The 25,405-nt window shown below is 43.5% G+C and overlaps 2 protein-coding genes across 11 annotated transcripts in view; both read right to left on the bottom strand.

The window, feature by feature from the left end:
- Positions 1-870: 870 nt before the first annotated feature.
- Positions 871-15,025, bottom strand: tnfrsf11a (tumor necrosis factor receptor superfamily, member 11a, NFKB activator). Its single transcript, XM_034572800.1, has 10 exons — positions 14,604-15,025; positions 9,615-9,693; positions 9,219-9,344; positions 8,368-8,514; positions 8,183-8,273; positions 7,468-7,544; positions 7,186-7,293; positions 6,541-6,590; positions 5,402-6,329; positions 871-1,829 (listed from the first exon to the last, which is right to left on the bottom strand). Exons 1-10 carry the CDS (start codon positions 14,676-14,678, stop codon positions 1,546-1,548), a joined length of 1,965 nt encoding a protein of 654 aa, XP_034428691.1. The 5' UTR covers positions 14,679-15,025; the 3' UTR covers positions 871-1,545.
- A 4,310-nt stretch (positions 15,026-19,335) lies between these two features.
- relch (RAB11 binding and LisH domain, coiled-coil and HEAT repeat containing) overlaps positions 19,336-25,405 on the bottom strand; it is a 32,213-nt gene continuing 26,143 nt past the window's right edge. For 5 of the 10 annotated variants that reach the window (XM_034571952.1, XM_034571954.1, XM_034571955.1 and 2 more), the window contains 5 exons: positions 25,175-25,313; positions 24,932-25,048; positions 22,686-22,774; positions 22,071-22,141; positions 20,599-20,737 (listed from right to left, as the gene is read on the bottom strand). In XM_034571952.1, the coding sequence (XP_034427843.1) occupies positions 20,617-20,737; positions 22,071-22,141; positions 22,686-22,774; positions 24,932-25,048; positions 25,175-25,313 (537 nt within the window). In that variant the 3' untranslated portion in view covers positions 20,599-20,616. Of the gene's footprint in view, positions 20,738-22,070; positions 22,142-22,685; positions 22,775-24,931; positions 25,049-25,174; positions 25,314-25,405 lie in introns of those variants that run through there. The other 5 variants (XM_034571958.1, XM_034571957.1, XM_034571959.1 and 2 more) reach the window with 2 other exon arrangements.

The raw sequence follows: 25,405 nt of genomic DNA, 5'->3' as shown, positions 1-25,405 counted from the left end.
CAGATACATCATGCTTCTTTTTTCTCTTTGGAAATATTTACAAACATTGATCACATATGAATCTGAAATATTACATAAACAATCTGCTCTGGAAAAAATCATCTGAAAGAAAATATTACAAACAGGTTTTTCTTCATTAAGGCTTGCACATTAAAACACAATGAAACAAAACAAACTGGTAATAAAATAGCTTATCAAATGCATAGCATTTTTTATTTGACACAAACTGCACCTGTGGTGCAATAAGGAGAGAATTAAAAAAAAGTCAAGGATAAACAAGCATCGTACCAAAACTGGATGTGTCTCTTTTCTGTGAAATAGCTTTGGTTAGACTCTTCAAACCAGAGAATGAAAACTCGTGACAAATCTGTAAACTCATCTCAACTTTGACTCTACTCTCAGATCTTTCTGTAGCCATTAGATTCAGTTTTCTTCCCTGAAAATATTTATTTTCATTGCAGTTATTTCCACATGGTGGATATTTTGTTTTGTAACTGCTAAATTACCCAAACGTCAAATTCAAACTGGTTAAAAACGCTGCAGGCTTTAACCTTTACTGTCTAAAGGTGGGAAATGGGAAGTGCAATAACTCTTTTGTATCGAGACCCGGCTGCGATTTCCATACAACCATGAAAGCCTGACATTGTTCCAGTCTGAACTCTAGTTCCACATCCAATTCCCAACAAAATTCCCCATCAATGTCTGGAATGAAGGGAGTTTCCATGTGAAGGAGCCTGAAGCTTTCCACTGGAAATTAAAAAAAGGCATGTTTGAGGAGAAGTGCCCGAGGCTACGTTCAGTGACTAATGTCTGAGGAGAGACTAGTTACTGTTTGATTATGTTCCAAAGAATAACACATTTTTTTAAAAGTTGCCTCGTCACTCAGCTAATTGGTCGGATTCATTGTAATTGAAAGTCTTCCTGGCTATGACAAGCTGGTATGTGACAACCATACACTGTATATGAAGATGGATGACATGACAGCTCCTCAAAGGTGAAGCCTAAATGTCTCAATCACCACCTAGTGGCTGGCAGCAGTATAGGTCATTAACCCAACCTTCTCCCTGTAAGTAGATGGGAGATGGACCAGAAAAAAAGTCAAATTAAACGACAAATAAGTATATTTCTCCAAGATAGTTTCAGTCAAAATTTTGTTCAAACATTTTTCTGGTGATTTTGATTTAATTAATTAATGCTACAAAAAAAAGGGTAAGAAGATTCATGGATTGACAGCTGAGACCGACTTGTGATTGGTCAAGTGTGTATATTGGCGACACCACAATAACGCGGCTCCATCACCTGATTGCTACGCCACCAACTCTGAGGGCAGCGCTCGTATCCAGGATGTTTTTGCTTTAATTCTGGATACTGGAAAGAAGTGGCGACACGTCATCCATCTTTACTTACATTCTAGGACAAACAGTTTTTTTGTCATTTCATTGGGAGCTAAGATATATAAGGTGACGTAACCAACAAGAATGATCAGAGATCACTTGTCTATCTGATAGTTATTGAGAGGATGCACTGGGCTGACACAGCCACTGTTCACTTCCCCGGCGGCCGCTCGGCCATCACTTCTTGCACCGGCAGCGTCTCGTCTTGCACCGTGACGCGAGACAAGCAATCCCCTCTCGACCTCGCAGCGCGCTGTAAAAACGGAGCCGTCTCGTTGGCCTCTTCCTGGACGGGGCTTCGGAAGGCATCGTCCAGCCCCGCTCCGTCGCTGCCGACCGACGTCTGGCTGACGTAGACGACGATGACGTCGCCGCTGAAGTTCATCACCTGACCGCTGGAGATGAAGGTGGTGTTGTTGTTCCCCGACACCTGACCTGAGCATGTCGAATGTGGAGGGGGAGAAAAGGAAGAGATAGTGAGAAGTTTGGCACCAGAAAAGCGATCAAAGAGTGAGTTTTAGTTTTTCGCATTTAAAAAAAAAAATGGTGCCAATACTTCTGGCTTCAAATGGGCATCTGACCTCGACATCCCCAACTTCCCTATTCTGGTATAGAAAACGACAAGTACAGAGTCATCTCATTGACAAATCAGTCGAAATATAAATATATATGCTGTCAAATTCTCCTCCCACACACAGGAAGAGGTTCTCCTATGCATACGTACGTGAAGACGGGACTAAACCTCGGATGACAAATGGTCAGTGGGCGTGATGACCGCGCATGAAGACCACAGAGAGGCCGCGGCTACACAGATTGCCATATCACATCCTTTTCTGCCATATTTGTGTCAGAGTGTCCAGAACTCTTTTAGCGTGAGAAACTCAAGGGCTCTCAAAACACATCCATTTGGTTCAGGGTTTTACAGACATGGCTGAATACGTTTTTTTTTTTTAAAGTGCTGCTCAACTCTTTCTAACTTTGACTGCCTCGTAAAAACGTGTTTCTGCAACTGCCTCAAAATCATTTGCACTAACTCCGTGTACTGTTCACACATGAATTTGAGCCAATCAGGTTAATTATGTGATCAGCTGCTTTTTATTTTGTTTTGCAAGTCACCACTCAACACATTAAGCCTCTGGTTCCTATTTTATCCAGCCGCCAGTCTGACTTCCCAGCCGACAAAACAAGCCGACCCTCCGTGACTCACAGCTCATGTTTCATTTATTCACACATACAGCCCGCACACACACACGCGCGCGCACACACACACACACGCACACACACACACACACACACACACACACACACACACACACACACACACACACACACACACACACACACACACACACACACACACACACACACACACACACACACACACACACGATCCGAGTAAATCCAAACAAACAGACTCCAGCAAACATTTTTACACTTATACACACACAGAGAAAAGCACACACACGCGCAGAGACACACAAATACACAAACAATATCAGTAAATCTGAGCTAGGCAAACATTTTTACACTTGCACTAACACACACACACACAGAGAAAAGCACACACAGCACACACACAAAGTTGCACAGACAGACAAACACACAATCAGACACACTCCCCAAGAGTGTGTCTCTGTGTTCCCCCATCTGAGAGCCCTTTTCCCGGAATACCAGTCTGAGAGGTCCAGCTAAAAACTATGACATTTCACCACAACTTTGAAAACAAAGCTCTGTGGAATCTGCTTGGCTTCTTCTGTTTATACTCCCTTAATACCGAGCTGACTTTTTTTTTTTGTTGGATGCCCAACAATTCTAGCAATACAACTCAGACGGGGGTCAATTTGAACTCTATAGAACCCTCAGCCTGTTTAACCTGCGGGAGAACCACACTCATACACAGTTTTCCCTCAAAGTTCTTGCTTACTTTACCTGGTGAGCTGCCAGTTTGAATCTGGGTCATTAGCTCGGCTGAGGAGCCCTCGAAACTAAAAGTATTTAACGTCCTAACCAGCTCTGGTGGAGCCTCTGAGTGGCCGACAGATACGGTTTACGTTGTATAATGGACAGCTTCTATGTGTGAGACTTGTGTGAAACCACCGACCCTCGCTTCACCTTAAAATAGCACGAGCGGGAAGTCTTTTAATCAGCTGCCATTACTGCATGATGGGAAACGGAGTTCAAAACGTGTCATTTGTCAGTCCAAAATAGTCTTCACAAGTTTCTCTGTGAGAGAGCGTGTGTGTTGTGTGTTTTTGTTGGGTGGGCAGGGTTATAAAAAGTATTACTCAAGCTGCCACACATCTTGCTTCAATTAAAGCTGTGGTCACTTTTTGCGCAACCCTATGGAACTCTGGGTAAACAGGAGCTTTGTCGATGGCACAGTTCACGCTGATGCACACTGATGCTCGTTCACACACACACACTTTACACTGTATGTTGGAGTGTGGTTCTGGTGGTTCACTGGCTCACCAAACACACACACACACACACACACACACACACACACAGGCACACAGACAGACACCCACACACACACACACACACACACACACACACACACACACACACACACACACACACACACACACACACACACACACACACACACATTTATTCCTGCTTCCTGTGTGGTCTCCTGAAATTTAGGGTTCAACTCTCATTACTGGCGTCAATAAGGCATATTTCTCACACATTCACTCACAGACACAGACACAGACACACACACACACACACACACACTCCTTATTCTCCTGCTGAAACCAATCCTCTGTTATAAGCTGTGTTGAGCATGTTCACCTAATGATACCCCAGCTTTAGCTAACCACTGTCTCGATCAGACTGTTCTGATAATACTGCTTTTGTAAGTAACCATAACCACCCAGTGGCCGAGGCACAAATACACAAATATGCTTCCCGGAGATTTTTTTTTCGCTTTGGCGGCGTGCGTGCGTGTGTGCATGTGTGTGTGTGTGTGTGTGTGTGTGTGTGTGTGTGTGTGTGTGTGTGCGGAGCCCTTTGAAAGAACAATACAAAGTTCAAGTGTGTGACAGTAAAACTTTCCATTTAAACCAACACAAATTTCATTGTGTTATTCTTGGTGGCTGGTCCCACCTACTTTGTGGAGAGGGAGCGCTGTAATGCCGTGTATGAAATCATGTATGGGTTCGACCCTGTGGCAGCACGGTGGTGACTGGCTCCACAGACACAGAGCACAGAATCCACCTGGAAAACACAACCGTGCTCTCACAGTCTTTGAAATGAGCCTTTCTCCCCATAGGACACAACCACTGTGCATTCAGATGACTTTGAGAGGCTATAGCATTTTATTATAATAATATAATATAGATCATATAATATTTAAGGGAATCGACATGTATAGGTATGTATGTATTTATGTATATATGAGAAAATATATATGCATACATATATTAATGGTAACCTATTTAATTTCTTTACTAACACAAATATAAAAGTTCTTAAGTTATTAAAGTTATACATTGTATATTATAAAGTAAAAATACTCATATTAATACTTATGATGTGGTAATTGACTAACTCAGAGAATTGTATTAAGTCAAAATTGTGAGACACTAAGGTAAAAGCACAACTTAAAAAATATAATAAAATAAAACATAATTTGATATAGGCAAAAGAAAACACAACTTTTACTTACATTTTTTATTTGTTAAGTCATAATGTTGATTTAGTATATATATTTAGTTTTTATTTCTAATAATAATAATTTATACATTTATATATTTTTATTTATAGTATAAAATGCAGCTCAAGAACACAATAACAGAAGCAGATAGGAACATAATCTGATAGACTAGCTTAAAGTTAACAATGGTGCTAGTTAGAGACTTTTAAAATCCATCCTGGTGCTAAAACTGATGTGATATGTTCAAGTACTCAGGTTCAAATTATTGTCAGCCTTCATAATATTTCATTATATATTTCTATTGTTCTGCCAGTTTAAATTCTTGACGTTTGAAATGTGTACCCACCTGAGGTAAGCGTTGGTTCCGCCAGCTGACTATGGAGGCTCTCAGGAGAGCACTGCAGTTCTGACTCCCCACACGAGAGCTTGTTTGTACTGTTATTCTCCCAGGAAAGACCCTGGCCTTGCTCCGGGCCAGAGGCCTCGGGGGGTTTGTCCAGGTACAGATCTCTAACAGACGAGGACGTCATCAGGGGACTGACTGAGGTCATCGCAGAGGTTGTGCTATTCTCTGCTGAGGTGGTGTCTGTGCTCGCCAGTCTGTATAACTCCTCCTGTTTCAGCGGTGACCTGTCGGTCATGTTGGGTTTGAACTCTGGCGACACCAGAGCCTGGGACAGAGGCAGGCAGAGTTCAGGACGTGGGCTGGATGGAGGGACGACAGAGGAGCTGTGGAGGAGTGGAGGAGAGAGAGACACGAGGGACGCAGCAGCCGTTTCACTCTTGCACAAAACCATCTTTTCTTGATTCCCGTTGCCCTTCTCCCCGCTCTCACTCCTCTCTTCTTTCCCGCTCTCATCTCCATCCCTCTCTCCATCCAGCCCTCCACACGAGCATGTTCCTGGAGTCCCGGGGGAGACGGCCTGGCTGCAGTCCTCGTTCTCCCCGACTTCCAGTGGCTCGCGAACAGGGATGACGCACACGCAGGAACCCGCCAAGAGAGGGGGCACGCTGGCGACCTCCTCCTCCTCTGACACCTCCTCCGGCTCTCCAGACCCTTCGCTCTGATCCTCCGTCACCATCTTCCCATTGGTTGCTACGCTTTCTGTCATTTCCCCGGTGAAGGGCAGCGAGACCTTGACGTCAGGAGCAGAGGTGGGGAATGTGCAGAGGGGCTCGTCTGTTGGGTTGTGTGGTGCTTGGTAGACGAGTTTGGTGATCTCACACGGTGTACACTTAGGACCCCCACTGTGGTAAAGAGGGTCCAAGGTATCCTAGAACAAAAGAAGCAAGGAGATAAGCACTGAGAATAACCATTATCTTCTGTGCATTGTAGGAAATATGATTTCAAAAAGTGTTATGCACACAATTTAAGAGACTTTGGCTGTATTTGTGCCTCATTGAGACAAATATTTCAAACATGCACGTGCAACTACATGCAATGCAGTGGATTTCTGTGTATTTTCAACTGTAATTCCACTTTACCTGCTGTATCCTTGTACTCTTCAGATTCTGAACACACGATCGCAGATTTACTGGACAAAGAAACAACACATTCTAGGTTAAAATGGAAAGGATGAATCATGACCCATTTTCAGCCACGAACCCCGGAATCCGCCAGGTCTTTCTAATACGAAGAACGCAGCAGGAGATTGTTCAGGTCGGACACATTCACAACAACAGGACAATGTGTGGAACACTCATGCGAGGGGTGACGTCTCAGTAGAGCCTGCGGGAGGCAGGATGGAAATTATGCGATTTTGTTTACAGCACATCAACATCAGTGTCTGCCCCTTTTGCCAAAACCTCTCGTATCCCGTTGTCTTCTACGTGTATGGCTCCTCTCATATTTACATTCTTCCTGTTTTGCATGTCTCGTGTGTTAGAAACGTCATCAACACACCCACTCGCTCTAAAAGTCTCAGAAAATGTCCGCAGCAACTGACTCAGACATTTGCCTTCTCATGTACTTCAGCTCCTACGGTAAATTTTAGGAAAAAGTTTGGGCAAAGAGGTTGTTGAACATCAGGACTATAAATTGAGAACTAGTTCAAACAGCAAGTCAGATCTATTTATCTATGTACTTCAATGTTTTTGAATATAAGATAAATTTACGGGGCTGTAGCTTACCAGAGAGTAACTTCAGTTTGTCCTTGTAGCAGAAAAGCAGCAGGATGAGGAGACACAGAACGGTGATGACTGACAGAACTGAAACTATGACCCAGGAGGGCGTGGCACCTGCAAGAGAGACAAGTTCACAGATCACGTTTTATACGTTCAAGCTACTGTCAGTCAAACATATCGTAAATCACACATGAGGTTTAGGTGATTAGTCGTTTGTTTCCTCCTGAGTGGATGTTGAACATGCATTGACTGGTCTTTGTATGACAGTGTCCACTGAACATGTCTCACCAGACACAGGGAGTCCACATGCTGCATCTGCCTGAGCGCTGCCTGGATGTGTCTCAGTCCTGCCCTCGGCCTTACAGCTGAAAGAGAAGATGGGGGGAAAAAAAACAATGAAGAGCAAAGACTACACGTGGACATGTGTTATTTTGTTCATTACAGGGTAACACCAGCCTAACAGCCTCCACCACTGGACAGCTCTGTGATGAAGAAACAGAAAGAGAGCGAGAGATGGAAAAAAGGGAGATTTTCCCTTCTCTCAGTCCATCATCACCATCATCATCATCATCATCATCATCATCACAGTTCCTGCCTGCAGTGGAGGCGCTGGTCTACCAGGTTGAGTTTTCCCTTCAAAAAGATCTCAGCCGAAACACTGTTTGTGTGCGTGCATATGTGTGTGTGTGTGTGTACTTCTTTTTATTAACTATTTTTGGGACATTTGCAGAACTCGTACACCTCATTAGGACCAAAATTCACCAAAGAGCTCCTGTTTAAAGTTAGTGATAAGCTGTGAATTGTGGTAAGGTTAAGTTTTGTGTTAATCATGAATTAGTCCTGGTCAAAGTTAGGGATAGACTTTTGATTAGGCTGTACACAATGAATGGAAGTCAATGCAAATGTCAGTGCAGAGTGTAAAAGGGTTGGGCCAGAGCCTGATTGCTTGGATTTACTGCAACTGTGTGTGTTTGTATGTGTGGGTGCAAGCGTCCACACTTACTTAGTCCATTGTTTGCATTGTTCTCCGTTGTTGTCAGCAGAGAAGCAGCCTTTCTTACATGCCACACAGACCTTCCTTCCGTTCGTGGAGTCTGAAAGGAGCAGCATATATTTCATTAGATGTGTCATGTCTCCGGTCCACGAATCCCTCCGTAAAATGTCGGATGTGATTGTTGTGACTCTCACCGGGATCCACCTCGAGGCCATATCCGGCACTGCAGGTGGGAATCCTCTCACAGAACTCACAGTTGATGGGGTAGCACTGGAGGTGGGGGAGGCAGCGGCACGGCTCCTCTGCCACAGTGTTCTCAGGCCTCTCCATGAATCCCTTAACTGCAAGGGGGGGAGTCAAAGGGGGAGTATTTTTATACTATAGAGATATACGATGAGATCACCAGGACATTCTTTTTGTGATGGTCAGAACATTTTTTTAATACAAAAAGACAAGTCCCAATAGTATGACAATAAGTAGGCAAACCTTTAATCATACATTTTGTTTCGAGTATATCAGCAATAGTTTAAGGTTTGAAAAACTGGATACATTCAAAGTTGTTGGGTTTTTGGTTCTCTGGTGTATTCTAACTATTAAGAAACAACAATCCTAGTTACAAACACGTTATTATTAAAGGTTCAGTGTGTGAGATTTAGGTGAAAGGGATCTATTGGCAGAAATTGAATATAAAATAATCCTCGTCATGATTTCACGAGTGTGTTTCATCTAAATTGTACAAATTGTTGTTTTCTTTACCGTAGGATGGACTCTTTATATTTAAATACTTTATATTTACACCAGGGGGGGGGTCCTCTCTACGGAGGCTGCCATGTTTTTACAGTAGCCCAGACTGGACAAACTAGACGCCTTATGAGTTTTTAGGACAACTGAAGGCTTCCACTGGTTCTCTTTCATGTTAGGAAGGGGAGGGTGAGGTGAGGGGTATTCAGCTGCAACATGCAACTTCACCACTAGATGTCACTAAATCCTACACACTGAACCTTTAAGGCAGGATTTCGTCATTATTCAAGATGTTGGTACTGACTCGGGTCACAGAACTTCTGCTGGAGACAGCGGTCCTCTTCGGTCCAGCCGGGTTGGTATTCACCGCGATTGCACTTTATACATTTCGTCTTTTGAGAGTCAGTGCAGGCAGCGAGCATACGGAAGCCTGGTGGGGACAAAAAGTGAGACACAGAGTCAGAGCAGGATGATAAGAGGTCTGTGTGTGTGTGTGTGTGTGTGTGTGTGTGTGTGTGTGTGTGTGTGTCTTTGAATCATTGTGAGGACATTTTGGCCAGACATCAAAACTTCAGAGGGCTGTTAGATGTTCAGGTGAGAATTAAGAGGAGGATTAGGTGTTTAGATTAGGGTTATGCGTGTGTGTGTGTGTGTGTGTGTGTGTGTGTGTGTGTGTGTGTGTGTGTGTGTGTGTGTTTACCTGGCCCACACTTCTTGCAGCATCTGGTGCCTCTTACGTAATGAGTCTCATCACAAGGTAAAGTTTTGGATACCACATCCTAAAAAAAAACATCAAGACATAAACTGATGTGTTATTTTGTATAAGTTTAGCTTTTTTATACGTCCGTGTGTCCTGATACTAAATGTATTTGAAGAAAAGATTCCCACATTAATTCGTGCTTCGCTCGATCAAAAACGTCCCTTGATGTCTGCCACGCTTCGGAGGCCATCTTCCTCCGTCTTTTCTCCATCTTTCAAATCCACATGAGGTATTTTGAGACGGCGGTGAGTAATGAGAGGAAGAGGATGGTTGTTTTCCACGACGTGCCCAGGAATTCTTTCCGCCACCTCAGAAGCACCTGACCACAGCGGCGCACAGCCTCCAAACCGGCAAACCAAACCCCCCTATAGTACCCAATTACCCATGGAGAGACCAACTGGAATTAAAAGCAATCAACTCCAACTGCCTTCAGATTAGAACACACTGGACTCCAGATGTTCTCCTATTGTACATTAGAGAGCTATTCGAATATAATTACCATGTGTTTGAGTCCCCTATTAGTCAACTTGTCCATTACATAAATAATGCGAATAACAGCTGGCTGCTATGACACTTAAATGATGAGTTTATTCCCAAAAGCTCTTTCTCCTGTTATAACTTAGAATAATGCTATAAATAACATTTCCTGCTGTGATTCAACACAGCAATCTGTAGTTTAGCAAGGGGCACCAGAGAGGGAAACATCTGGGAGCTCTAGTAAAAAAAGGCCACAAAGGTAAGCCAAGGCTCACCCCCACACACACACACACACACACACACACACACACACACACACACACACACACACACACACACACACACACACACACACACACACACACACACACCCTGCAGCCACCCTCACCACACTGCTGAATTAGAGAATCTGACTGTTATGACAGAAACGATGCCAAAGCCACAGTGTCTATATAAAATGTAGAAAAACACAACGTATAGACTCTGTCCTCGGACCTTACTCTTTAAATTTTTCACATTCAGCACATCTCAATGTTTGTCTTTCCCATGAAATTACATGCTGTTTCAGTCTAACAGTAATTTGTACAGCTAAAGAAATGTTGGTGCTGCAGCAACATTCAGAGGAAACACATTTGAAATAGTCTCCGACTCTCACTTTTCTCTCCCATGGTGCAACTGTGTGTCTGCAACTTTCAGCAGCTTCATAAAGACACAAATTATTGACTGTATTTAAAGAAAGATGACGTAACTGCGCCCAACAAGTGAAGCCAAAGCATCTAGATTGCCACCTGGTGGCTGGCAGCAGTATAGGTCATATGCCCCGCCTCCTACACGTTAGTGGACAGGATGTGGACCCAACTAAAAAGTCAAAGTACAATTTAAAAAACCTTTTTCCCTGAGATGATTTCTTTCATTTGAGGTAGTTCTCACACTGATGTTCTGTAAGTTTGGTTTTTATTAGTTATTTGATGCTATAAAAACAGAGTGATACCTCATGATTGACAGCTGAGACTGACTCACGATTGGTCGATAGCATGTATCAACGGTACCACACCACTGCAGCTTCGTCCCCTGATCAATACTGCACAGACTCTGGCTCCAAATGCACAAGATGGCAGCGTGATTAAAACTGTTCACGTCCATGAAGAATGAGCTTCCTCAATAAGAGCAGTTGCATAAACACAGCATTTATGTCCAGCAATTCAATGTTGCTTTGGAGATCATATTCATGCATCACTGTGCACTGGTGAAATCAATTAGGTAATTATTTCTCTGTAGGACTAGTTTTAATTACGTAATTTATAGAATTACAATGATAACTTTCCTTTTGTTGAAATGTTCAAGTTCCATTGGTTTGAACTGATTGTAATAAGGAATCAAATCTTAAAATAAAACTGAATATTTAAGGATAACATCAGATTAAATAAAAAATACTTAGCTCCCTTCCCTCCTCTCTCCCTTTCGTTCTCACACCTCCACAGTAAATTCTGTTTAGTCTCAATGTCTTTTGCCTCGGGCAAAAGCAGAGCAACATGAACGCTGGCAAGCTTTTAATTACCTCCACTCGGTCGCTCGCACATCAGCCAGTCTTTGTTTCAGAATCTCTGCAGAGGAATAATGACGCACGGCGCTCGGACCACAGCACTAACGAGGACCATGTGCTGCAGCAAACAGAAGTGACAGAGGAGGAGGAACGGTTCCCATGACAATGTTCATGTCTATGGATGGATGGATGGATGGATGGATGGATGAATGGATGGATGGATGGAGAGACAGACAGACAGAGAGAGAGATAGAGAGATAGATAGACAGATCACACACACATAAAGAATTCTGGGAAGTGTGTTTTCACGATGGCCACATCTGAACATTGGCTGTCGGTTCTGTGAGGCCGTTATGTTTTGACAAACTAAATATACAGTAAATGTCACAGGAAAAGAGCTGATCCACCCTATATGATTATAGGTTATCATACCGGTAAAGATAGAACACGCAACCTCAACTTTTAAGGCTGCACAAATACAGTAATATATGAATGTGTGTGTCCTACAGCTTGTTCAAAGAAGAAATAGGGGAGGGGGGGGGGGGAAATAGTCAAATAGATTTGATTGGATAAAAATGTTCCAGGGCTCCAGCCTTTTTTTTTTTAATCTTATCTTTTAAAAATCCTCCAGCATGTGTGAGATCAGGAGTGTGACACACAACACATTCCTTTTTGGCGTCAGAGTAGGGGAGGATTTGCATAACGGCCACGGCAGCCGCTGGCAACGGGCCTAAAGAAGCAGAGTGTGACTTTCAGGCCTCTGTGTGTTTCAGCGCTCCGTGATAAGGCTGCTGTAAAAAAAAAAGAAAAAGAAGCATGTTGCACAACGCCTGAATGTTTGTATTGTGTTTACACCTGTGGTTCATTCTTTTAAACAGCCATAAAAATGAACTCCTTTGAAGTTCCACCTGCGCAAATTATGACTTTTACTCGTTTTGAAAGTCTCATACTCAGCTAATAAATACTTTCCATACTTGTAAACCATATGTGGCACTGAAGGACCTTTATGGATTTATCCTCAAATAATAAAAATGATGATAATAATACAGTGTTAACACTTTGTATTGTCTCGTTGGCATAAACTGCCAGTGATTTAATGGTTATCCAGTACATGTAAGAGACTATTAAGTAGAGTTTTCTCAAAGGCTCTAACTTATTTTATAATTGCAGCAGCTTTGACACAAAAAGAACAAGCTTGAAGATGAGAAGGAGGACTTATAACCACCATGGGACCCAAAGAAAAGCTGGAAACACGTCCAAGGGAGAACTTGTCTAATCTGCGCTAATTGTTTTAAGGAACTTGACAGAGTTTAATCGGGGCCCGAAGACCAATATGACCCCTCCTCTTTCCACACAAAGCTCTGTTGTTATTACAAAGCTTCATATTTTATCAGGCAGTTGAAAGTCTGTTGTCTGAAAAGTTAAATCAAGTTTGGATCTGCAGGCCTGAGGCAATGTGGTGTTATTGCTGAAGCCACGACACACATAACATTACTGGAGAGATGGATGGACGGATGGAAGGACGGATGGAGAAAAAGCTCAAAGTTTTTCGGTTGAATATCCAATGAAGGAAAAGGAGACAAGACCCAGAGAGAGATTCTTGACGGGTGGATGACAGAAAGGTGGACAAACAGAGGACGCCTGGGGAAACAGACTATTAAATAAAGTACACAACTACTGACTTTTTAAGCCCAGAACATCTTGAACTAATCCTGTGTTGCTCAATCACACAGGCGGTTTGAAATGAATTTGAACCATTTCTGGACGAAGTGGTTGAAAACCAATAAGCGAAGGGGGATTTTATTGGAGGATACAGTGAGTCAGTGATGGCAAGACCACGGTGAGAACATACCAGGGCCAACGGTTTGCAGTGTCACCTTAAAACGTAGGATGGCTTTCCTTGCTTCCTCTGTGCACACTGACTCATTTTCCATGCATCAAATCTGCATTCCCTCACTCTGTTTGCCTCAATACTTGAAAAACTAAAAACTGGGACTTCTTGCTTCTGTGCCATCATCATATCTCTTGCAACACACCTTAGTAGAGCAGAAGGAGAGAAAGAGAGAAGAAGGAGCGTCTGTTCCAGTCAAAGTTGTAATGCTGCTGGTTTACGGTAACGCGCACACAAACAGCCTGTGATGGATGACTGGTGCCCAGCAGTCCCACCGCCCCAACCACATCTTATAAACTGCTCCACCTGGATGGAGTTAGAGCCGCTTGGACTGCACAACAACATGGACAGCATGTCATTGGCCATTCACTCTTTTTCCTCACCACCAAAATCAAACTGTGGCCTTGGATCATGCTGTGGGAGACATTACGCATTGTTGTTATTTCAATGGTTTGGTTTGTATCCATGCCATTGGAGTATGGCACTGCCACCACCGTAACTTTGTATTGTCTTCCAGTCCTAATCTGTAGGGAATAAAACCAGTGACAACTTGTCTGGATCCGTGCAGGAGCTTTACTGCTGCCTGGGTCCTGATGCGCCATTTGGCCAGCGCCGGTCCCCCCCTCCGGACCGGACCGGGAGAGAATGTTTGGTGGAGGGAGAAGAACATCCTGCGGCCAGCGGCGTTTTTGCGGTCAGACCGCGCATGCAGGGGGAGGTGGACTCGACCCAAACACAACTGTTTCCAGTCAAAACTCAACCATCATCTCTTCCCCTCAATCCGCGCAACAACATCTCAGGTGTTGGCACCGTTACACTTTTCCATCTACTCCATCGCGATTCTCACTTTTTTTGGGGCATAGCCACTCATGTATAAACGTTTGACAGCCCCCGAGAAGTAGGTTATAGGAGAACAAAACATCTATGCACTGTTTTTTATTTATAAATACACTCCTTACTGCTGTTATCAAGGACATTAACCCCCCCCCCCCTTCAGTCACAGAAGTGGTGTTTTTACCTGTGCGTAAAAGGCGACGAGCGCACACGTTATCCAGCCTCGGAATATCCAACTCGTAGAAAAGTTCAGTCTCATCTCTGCAGGAGGATGAAGACTCCTTCCTTCTCGGGACAAACTTTCCTTTTCTCTCAGCCAAGACGACGATCTCTCAAGGCCGAGATCAGATTCTTCTCTTCGGGATTCAACTCAGTAAATCACTTCTTCTTGCGCGCAGAAATGTGGCGGAGCCTCCGCAGCGTCTCATGGGGCATTCTTGCGCCTTCATTCCCGGTTAGGCTGCAGTTACAGTTCCCCTCCTCTCCTCTCCTCTCATCTTCCTTCTGCTTTCACCCACGCGTTGTGGAGCAGAGGATGCATGCAACAGCTTGTAAAAGCCGAGTGAGTGACTGGGGCAAGGGAGGGAGCTCCTCCCACCACGTTGCCACATGTAAAGAAAGAAATAAGTTCACCCCCCCCCCCACCCCCACCCCCAACCCCTCTGGCTCTGTGCACTGATCTCTCTTTCTGAATGAATGAATGAGTGTGTGTATGTGGCAGTTAGTGTGTGAGTGTTACTGTGACATGAACCTTCACACACTGGAAACACAACTGTGCAGCATCTCTGCAGAAAACAGTTGCAGAGTTTATTTTTGGAGCCGTTCCTGAAGTGACACTTTTGGTCTAAAAATGGTGTCATGACCTCACACCCGAGATGAACTCAGATATGACCAAACGCACACGAAAGGCAAAGAATGTGGTGACTATCAAAAAGCTTTCACTTCCTGCATGAGCCATTCATCCTGGATGGCGAGTAGGCTGCTCTCCGTTCTGGAGCGTGAGACCTGGAACCGTTACGACCATTTCTTCAGTCGACAAATGTCTTTCATTTAGCAGAATAGTGACTGCAGCTGTGCTGGTGTGGGGAAGACAGCGATTCAGAGAAAGAGAGAAAAAACTGTATTTTCCCTCTGAGCATTGCAGATCAGAGGCAGCCAAACTTGGCAAGTGAGGGAGGGCGGGTTCGGCTGAGTGGACAACATGTTCTCCTCAAAGTGACAGTTATGCAAATATTAAATTGCAGGTAGGTCCTGAATGCAGAAAACAGGAGGCTGGTCGGCCCGAGAGAGAAGAGGTGGAAAAAAAGATGCCAAAAAAATGACGCAATCTTGTCTTATTCGTGCAAACAAGATTGATTGATTCATGCTAGACCCTGTCTACTCTAATAAATGTTCTAAGTATTATTAATTTGTTGATGTGCTGTTACATGCAACAACTTCTGTCTGTCCTGATTGTGACTCTTCTGGATGTTTCTCATTTCTCTAGGTCGAGGGTTAAGGACAGAATGTAGATGTCTCAACTTGTACAGTTTGCTGAGGCCTAGGAGGTTAACTGTGATTTGTGAATACAAGCTGCTTTTCTTTGAGTCAATTGGACAAAAAATGTATATTTATTCAGACACAGAATTATTGTCAACTCTACAGTTGCAGTTTCTAAATTAATTATACTGTAAATGTATAAACAAATAGAGGACAGGTTTTTCTGTAACAACTAGTTGGCCTCACACCAACATTTTATGGGTCCTTGGGTCACTCTCCACCTCGCCAAACGATTTAACGGAAATCAGTTGAGTAGTTTTTGTGTCATCTTGCTAACAAACAAACAAACAAACAAACAAACAAAAAAAACCACCCACCAGCAAACCAACGCAGACAAAAACAGAACCTCGGGAAGAGGTAAAAACGTGGGCACGGGTTTTCCTGTGTATCAATCATAATGAATGACTAAGAAAGCAGCTGATTGTGTCACAGCCAACACAACTAACAGAGGTGGATCTTCCCCTCAAGCAGAGAAAGTGAAAGAATAATGAAGGTTTTGAGCTCAGCCAGTGACGCTAATGGGCTCTGTCCTCCCTCTCCCCTCCTTATTTTCTACTTCCCTTCTCCAAACATGCTGAGAGAAGCTGTTCTGTGGCCGGGGCCTCTGCAGCTTGCACAGTAGCAATTAAGAGCCAGATGTGACTGTTTTAGCAGGAAGAAACCTCCGCTGGTCTCTGAACGCACCCCGAGCATTCACACTAACAACGGAATTGAACCGGCACCGAAGCGAAGTCCCTGTGAAGCCGCACTTTAAACACTGAAGTCACGATGTAGCTTATTTTTTGATGTATGAAGACGTAGGTCCGCTGCATGGAGAGACGCCATGCTGGTTTACAAGCATCACACTGGCTCGGGTCAGAGCTCAGACTGTCAAGCCATGCAGGCATTCGGTTTGTGTTGCTTAGCATCACTTACAAAAGGCAAAGTTCAAGAAGTGGGCCTGTTCCTGACAGCTCAGATACACAATAATGCACACACACTTAGATGCACGCCATAAGCCGCGGAATGGTTCACATTAATGTAACACACTCATTACTTGTTCCACAGAAGAAAGCAGCCGCAGCCTGTTTTGGTACAAAGATTTTGGAGGAAGCTTCAAGGGGTTAGGCGAGGTCTCCGCAGATCATAGTGAAAAGTACACGGGGCAGAAAAACACGCTCACATCCACAGAGAGCTCGAGAGGAATAATAACATTAAAGCCCGGCCACCGTGTTCCGGTGGTTTTAAGACTGGGTCTGCGTTGCTCCTGCTTGCTTTGGAAACAGATGTGATCCGTGAGTCACCCGAGCCGCCGGCATGAGTAAGAGCTGCCGGCTGATGTCGTTTCCACGCACAAACAAAATGGTTTTTTTATGAACACACATGCACACACAGTGGTGCTCTCACATGCAGGTGCACATATCTGCATGGCCCTGCACAAAAGCCAATGCAAAGGTCTTGGCAAGAGGACAGGCGCGCCGCAACATGGAAGGCAAAGCAGGGGCCTCGAGCTGAGAGTGGACACATACTTCGCTTGCGCCGACGCTGACACACAAACATTGTTATCGGACACATCTGTGAACCCAGACTTGGTTAAAACAACATTTGGTCTGCGGCATCACAAATAACGCACGTGTTTATTTATATTTAGAGCAGGAAGTGAGATCAGACCACAATTGGTCACAGGACACGAGTTCAGGATGAATTTTATTACCAGGTGTGAACGGGGCCTCAATGAGTGTGTATGTGTCTGAGATGGGGTTTGAACTTTAAGTCTCACTAAAGTAGCTTATTAAAGCACCATAAAAGTCTATTTTGAAAGGTAAAAAAACGTGTACCGTCTCCCCACCTTCACAGCGCCACCTGCAGTTGAGGAGCCTTCTCCAACTACTGACCCCACCCACAAGCTGACAGGATTGGTTATTTAGGTTTGTGACATCATAAACCCTGCGATTTGAATCTGTCATCTGTTCACCGCAGTGTTAGGGCCTGGTCACACATACGCTAATGCAAAGCGAATATCGCAAGTCAAATGTCACCAAAGTTGAACGCTGTGATTTGCCTCACCACAGGAAGCAAATGTTTTATTCGCTTGCGCAGAGTGGAAGTGGAAAGGAAGTGAAGTTTCTTGGGGTGTTAGGGCCCCCCCCCCCAGGTCCCCTTTTGCCTGGGGCCCCCGAAACTCCCTTGAAACGCCCCTGCAAGAAGGTGGTTATTTTGACACACAAAGAACTGCCCTATTTACTCTGAATGCAAATAACACATATCTGCGAACTACTGCTGCATACGCATATCTACAGACAAAGACGAACAAGCGCACCCGAACACCCAGGACACACGTGTCACGCCTCCAGCTCCACCCCTGAGGTGTACACATTATTTGTCCACCTGGTGACTTATCAGTGATGATGGTTGAATATTAGCCTACATATGCAAATTCTGTTCTTTACCAGTGGGCGTTAGCTATAACTCATGTCATGTTCAACCATGAAATGAGCAATGACCTATTTTCTGCAGAATTCAGTGTACATCACAACACACCAATCAGGACTGTGCACAATCTGATGTTGGCAAATTACAAACACACATTGTACTTCACTTGTTTTTTTGTGAAAACTTGTGATTTAAACGTTTTTACCCCTGCATGTTGAATGGTTGGTTTGTTTATTTGTAAACAAGATAACACAAAAACAACTGAATGGATCATCACAATGGGAAAAGGACCCAAAGAAGATTCGATTAAAGTCTGGTGCGGATCTGAGTAAAGGGGCAGATCCAGGAATATTTGTAATCACTTTTTTTCCCCTACATTTTCTTTGATTTCTCAGAATATTTCCTGCATCTTGATGTGGAAAAGTCTGACATGTGTATGGGACTGAGATTCATGAGTGTGTGTAATTTGGTGCATTTGAGTGAGTCCAGATCGAGTGAATGTAAATGTGGTTTCATAAGTAAACGGTCGGACCTTGCACTCTACTGTAAAACCCCTGAAGTCTCCTTGAGAGCAGGTGCACACGTCTGCCTACCACAATCAATTGTCCTGTTTGACAGATTCAGGCCAAAGTTAAACACATTAACTAAGTCATAACTTTTCTAAAAGGACAGATAGCAGGGATTGAGCGATAGTGCAATCTGGACGGCAGATCGGTGCGTTTCTTTCCGTACACATTTGGGGGTTGAGTTGTTGGGAATGTCCCATGAGACGGACTTTGGTTTGTTGTACCAAGCAGTAACAATAGACCACATCAAAGGGTCGGACGTGAGCGGCGGGAGCGAGGGTTCATCTGCGACATCGCTTCGCTTTACTGCCTCCAACACCTGTCGGGAACTTTGAGCAGTAACCAGAACTCGGAAGAGGCTTTGAGTGCAGACGCTCAATGAAGCTCCCGGCGTTTACATTTGAGTACACAACTCATCTCCATCTTTTATTACACCATGACACCAATTTTCAAATATACATAAAGAGTACCGTCCTCTCCGGGTCAGTGTATCATACAGTTATTTACCGCTTTTCTTAGAGCATATCCCCCAAAAAAAGAACAACGGAAAAAAAAGATATGAAAGAACAAAAATACAAAAAGGTAGAATTATCAGAGAGAGACCGCAACACAGAGAGACGCAATGCTACAGACAGAGAAGAATTATGATCAGTGTTCTTTTTTAACTTCACAACGCCAAAACAGATAAACCAGAAAAAAATAGTCCATTGACAGTAGTGATATTGTTCATGTATCAGCCTCTGAATTAAAACAAATATATATATATATCTATATGTATATTTATATAATAAAGAACAAAAGAGAAGTGCAAATTTCTTTGGAAGTTGGAATAAAGTATGGATTTTTCCTTCATTAATTAAGACATAAATAAGTTATAAAATAGAAGCTATCAAAACAAACAAATAACAACAAAAAAAACCCAGACAGACTTTGAAGAAATCAAGGCAAGACATTTTTTTTTTTATAGCTTCAAGTAGGCGTTACTTCTGAGCCGTACAGAAACACTGTACGAGGCATTCTTAGCAGACCGAGAGCCATTTTGTGGTTCAATCCTCCAGTGTAATTTTCCCTCACGGATGCAAGTTAATGCGACTGTCGAGCATTTTCCTCTGGGATGGCGTTTTTTGAAAGAGTCTAAATGAAGTCAAGCAGGCCTCGCTGTCGTGTTTTGCCAAAAAAAAGTCGAGGCAAACAAGAAGCGCTGGAGTGAACGTGAAATTTGATTCGGTGATACTTTCACGTCCAAGAAACAAGTCCCATGTTTTCATTTTGGGTGAAACATCGTATTCAGTTCCTTCCCCCAGTCTCATCTCTCTTTTCTGAAATGTCAATGTCGACAACACTTATTGGAAAAAAGCACATTTCTAGTCTGTGACAATGCCTCCGTCGGGATTAGGAATTAAGGACAGAATAAATGAGCAGAGGGGGAACTTTGCCTTTCACTGCAAAAAAAAAAACCAACATTCTGCCGTTAACCTTTAAATAGCAGGTTCTGCTACGGCACCGACGATTTTCAAACCAACACACCTTAGTTTCTCCAAACTGAATAAATAAACTCGATCTTCGAGCTCTGTAAGCGGAACCAGTGCTTCGTCCGGTAAAATGAAATGCTCCCGAAGACGGCAGGGGGTTGGTCGGATACCGAAAGTGCGGTCGGTGGTCGGTCAGTCCGCTTTACGATCACTTCTTTCTCTGGAAGACGTTTGCCAGCATGGCGCCAGAGGTGGTGAGCTGACCCATCTTGCTGAGGAACTTGGTCTTGGCGTCCTCACCCACCAAACTGGAGGCGATGGACATGGAACTATGGGAGGAAAAAAAATACGAAAAACGTTAAACTGGCAGTGATGAAGCAGCAAGATTTATCTCTTTTGCTTTATCAATACGGACTGAAAGATAAACAGAATGAAACCAGTACAGGAAGAACAAGACCCACTATCTGCTGACGAGCTTAGATAATCCTCTACTCCGTTAGAGGGGAAAGGCTGTTTGCCAATTCAGCCCCTCTTGACTTTTACAGTCTAACGGCTCTGCAAGTTCCTCTTTTCAATGAGCTGGGATTCAGATAGAGCGGAGCAGTTACAGCGCTCCGCCGAGCCGCCGCGTTGCTCAACAGGAGGACAAACATCACGTCCTAAAACCAACACTGACTTCCAGCCAACGAATCCAGCAGGAATTCATTGGTGGTCATTAATACATGGTTATTAAATAAACCCAAGAATGAGAAATTGACTCAAGAATTTGTTACCGAAAACCTCGTCTTCTGGCATAAAGGCCTGTGTTTTTGGTTCCGTTTGGTAAAATGTATGTAGGAGGAATCTCATTATTTTGGTAGGAATAAAATAAACCTTTATGAAGACACGTGCATAAGCTCTAAAAGGATCCTTGATGTTTATTACACTGCAGTACTGGAACTTAAACGTCAGAACTTAGAGATTCATTCAGTACAAATACAAGTGATTACACAAGTATATTTACTTTACACTGTACATAGGTACATTTTCCATGCATCTGTACTTTACTTTTTTAAAGTAGTTGATTTTTAACTCAAGTCAAAAGGTCAATGTGGTACATTTACTTAAAAAGTAGTAAAAATAAAAGACCCCAGTTATCATCTATAGCAGGAAACCAAAGAAAGGCTCAATATCAAAGATTGGGAGGACACGCCCAAAAATGAGCCTATCCGCATACACACATGCAGACATGCACCCACTTCTGACATCCACATACACACGCTTCTCCTTTTAATGAACACATGTTAACAAGATGGGAGAAGAATTTTTTTTTTGTTTTTTGAAACGACACCCACAGTATTATGGCTGCTGTCCCAGCTCTTTTAGCTCCACCAAAACAACTCCTCTCATTTTTTCCTCCTCTCTTTCTGTGAAGATACCCACATAATGAGTGCGGCTCCAACACTCTCATGTGCTCTGCTCCCCCCCCCGGGGAATAAACCCACAAAACGGGCCCGGTTCCAATACTGTTTAGTGACCCCCTCGCTTCACTTCCTCCTCTGAGAATTCTTCTGAACCACCACTTAAAAAGCATCGCTTGTTACTGTCACACATAGAGAGAACAATTCGCAAATCATTTCAGAAATAGAGATTGTGTGAATGAGACTGTTAGTTCCTTCTCACCCTTGTGCGTCCGCCATCCCTCGGTTTTCCACCTTGATTTCACATTCTTTCACCATAGAGCTCAAAATCACCTGTGGAGGAGACAACAGAGACGATTGCGATTTTTACAAAAAGGTGTTTGGCACAGACATGTCAAGATTTGCCAAAAGACAAGGCCATCTAGGCAACAGCATATTTTTAACTACTGGAGTTGTACAAATCAAGCTGTGTCTGAGGTCTGTCATGACAACATCTATTTGTGTGTTTTCCTGTAGTACAGTTGGAAAATGAATTTGAATCCCTCTTTTAGGGTCTAGTAGGTTGACGTTACAGACAGAGAGGAAAAGAGTCAGCTGACTGTTAGTCACCTTGGGTAAAAACGCTCACACGAATTGGCTCTTGTGATATTCTGAGCCATAAATACATATGGAGGAGGTGGGTGGGTGTATGAGTGTGTCTGAGAAGGTCAGACTGCGTGTGAGATCTCCCGGAAGTCTGAGCGACAGTCTGGCCAATCAGGAGGTTGAGTACGCAGATGGGACACTGTACTTGTGCGTGTGCATGTGGGCAATTTATGTGTTTATAAAACGTCCCCAATGTATGTGAGAGAACATGCATGTGTCCGTGTCTCCTGACCTCGTGCTCGGGAGAGAGCTGCTCCATGTCGGTGCGGAGACACCGGAGGCCAGGCAGGAAGTGGTTGATCATGACGTCCTCCGAAATGACTGCACAGGAAGTTAAGGAGGGGGAACTATTGACTTTCAAGATGCCAGTGGATCCGAAGCACCTTGCAGGACCACAAATAGGTGTAACCTCTCATTATCCCGACTGACAGGCAGGTTCTGGAAAAAGCTAAATATGGTTACTTACTCATGTAAAATTTTAGGAAAAATGTTGATACAAAAAGCTAAACCGACCTACATGTATTTTATCTAAAAAAAAGCTGATGTTTTTATCTATATTTAAAACCTCAGGGCTTATTTACATCTATTTTGAGTTTTTTTGTTTGGTTCATGCCCCATCCACTAACATGGAGGAGGCTGGGTTTATGACCAATACTGCAGCCGGCCACCAGATGGAGTTTGAAAGGCTTTGGGGAGCAGTCCCGTCATCCATCTTTATATACGGTCTATGGTACACACACATAAACTACACGGTTTGAGGCTAAGCAGCTACACAGTTTGGACAGTGTGTCTAGAAACAGATGTGTGGAGTTTACTTCAGCGTAATTAAAAGAAAACCTTTAAGGGAAAATTATAATATTTTCCTTTGACTGTAAACATTTTCTTAAGGTGACAAACTTAACTTTTCGTCAAAATTCCGCTTTGTCTTGGTTGCTACTGCATGTGCTCTGCAACCTGTCACAGCCAATGGAGCTATACGGGACACAGAGTGAACCAATCTGTATTTTTAGAGATGTGAATGTACAATTTCAGAGCTTGTCTCACTGATTACAAGAACAAGATGTGCAGTGGGAGGTGAAACCTTCTGAGGTTACAGGGCTATACCTCCTGGACACTGCCGCACTGTGAAATAACAGCCTGACAAAGATCCGCAGGAATGAACCCCAGACCAGCTGCCTTCTGTGTGTGCGTTGGAAGTGGGTGTGGTGGGGTTGACAGAGGAGAGACGCAGTGGAGAGACGCAAAAGTGTGAGAAAAGAGAAATCGTGAGAGCAGGAGGAATCACAGAAAAGCGGCAGAGAGGGATGGCAGAGCCAGAGCAGAGGTAGTCTGGATGTGAGACTGATCCTGGGAACTGTTACTAAGGCCTGAAGTTGATGTTCAACCCTTCCCTCCTCTCACACTCGTTTTCCTGCTCTCATCCTTTCCTCTGTTAAAGCAACCCTATAATTACCTCTAGCCTCCAAATGGAGGGAGCTTATTTTTCCCTTTCTCCTGCTGCCAAATGATTGTCGGGCTCTGCCAACACACACACACACACGGAACCACACTCTCAAACACCGGGGCCATGCTGACTCCCTCCGCCACTGTTATACAGGCACGTTCCCAGAGAGCATCTGACCAGCGGAGCGAGCGTTTGACCGGCTATTCTAACGGCCTCAACACTGACTCACTGTTAGGACAGTTAACGCTGAACCTGAGCCAACACTGACAAACACTTCTAGTAAATCCTAAATATATACAGGGCAGCAGTTATAAAAGTATGAGTGAGCTGACTTCTCAGAGAAAGTACACCACACTTTTCATCTTGGCCTCCACTGCTTCAAGTTTAAGTATATGGAAAGTGTCAAAAACTGATGTAAAAAACGGAGCATTAGGGACATTTTGAAGTAAGAAAATTCTAAGATTTCAAGAATAACGTTGTAATAGTACAAGAAGATATGAAAAACATTTTAAGGAAATAAGCAGCAAGGAAAATCCTTGCACGCCAGAGTTCCACTTCTTCTGGATCCAAAATCTTGAACCAAACTCATCATTATTAAATTACAATAAATGTTTTATTCTCTATCATTGTAATATTAAGTCTTTATTCTCATAATATTAAAGCTTTATTCTTGTAGAACTATGACTCAATTTGTGTTAAAGAAAAAAGATTCCCTGTAGTATTCACTAAAACTCTTTTCTCGTAATGTTACGACTTTATTCCTGTAATACTATATCTATTTTTGTGAAAATTACAACTTTTTTCTCACGATAATAGAGTCAAACTATTGTGAATCTATTCTTGTTATATTACTACTTTAGTCTCATGAGATTACAACTTTAGTCTTTGAAATAAATTAAATCTATTGGTTTGTAGTTTTTCCCTTTAAGTGGCCTTAATACTCAGTTGTAAGATATCGTCCTCACATAAAAAGTTAATGCAGGATGACCAGTGTATATAAAAAGGAAACCACAACGTGACTTATAGAAGGATACAGCAGCAGGAGAGGGCACTGTAGGCCTCAAACAGCTGCGTGGCGATGTCAATTCTCTTGCTCTCCACTGACTGGCTGTTGTTCCCCAGCGCCAGCTTGTGAAGATGTGGCAGCACGACTGGAAAGAAAAACAAAAAGCAGCTCACTCCACATGAAGGAAACACTAACGAGCCTAAGGTAGAATAGAAGAGAAACATAATTTAGATCTGGTGCAACAGTGGTGGCACTTTGCACTTTCACACACAGTCATCTCTGAAGCGCGGCTCTGCATTTGGTCCAACTCTTCCAAACGTCCTGATGATTTCCATGTGCAGAGAGTGTTGGTCTTGGTACTGCGGGTCCTCGAGGAACGAGGCCAACTGCATTTTTACACGCTCCAGCAGCTGTATGTAAACAGAAGCCAACAGTAGTAAACACGTTGTAAGGTTTGTAAAGTCATTGATTAATATCGTGTGTATATCGGGCACAGTTTTAC

Source organism: Hippoglossus hippoglossus, chromosome 20 (genome assembly GCF_009819705.1).
Source record: "Hippoglossus hippoglossus isolate fHipHip1 chromosome 20, fHipHip1.pri, whole genome shotgun sequence".
NCBI lineage: Eukaryota > Metazoa > Chordata > Actinopteri > Pleuronectiformes > Pleuronectidae > Hippoglossus > Hippoglossus hippoglossus.
The sequence above is the reverse complement of the archived record's forward strand: the minus strand, read 5'-3'. Positions and strand labels throughout refer to the sequence as shown.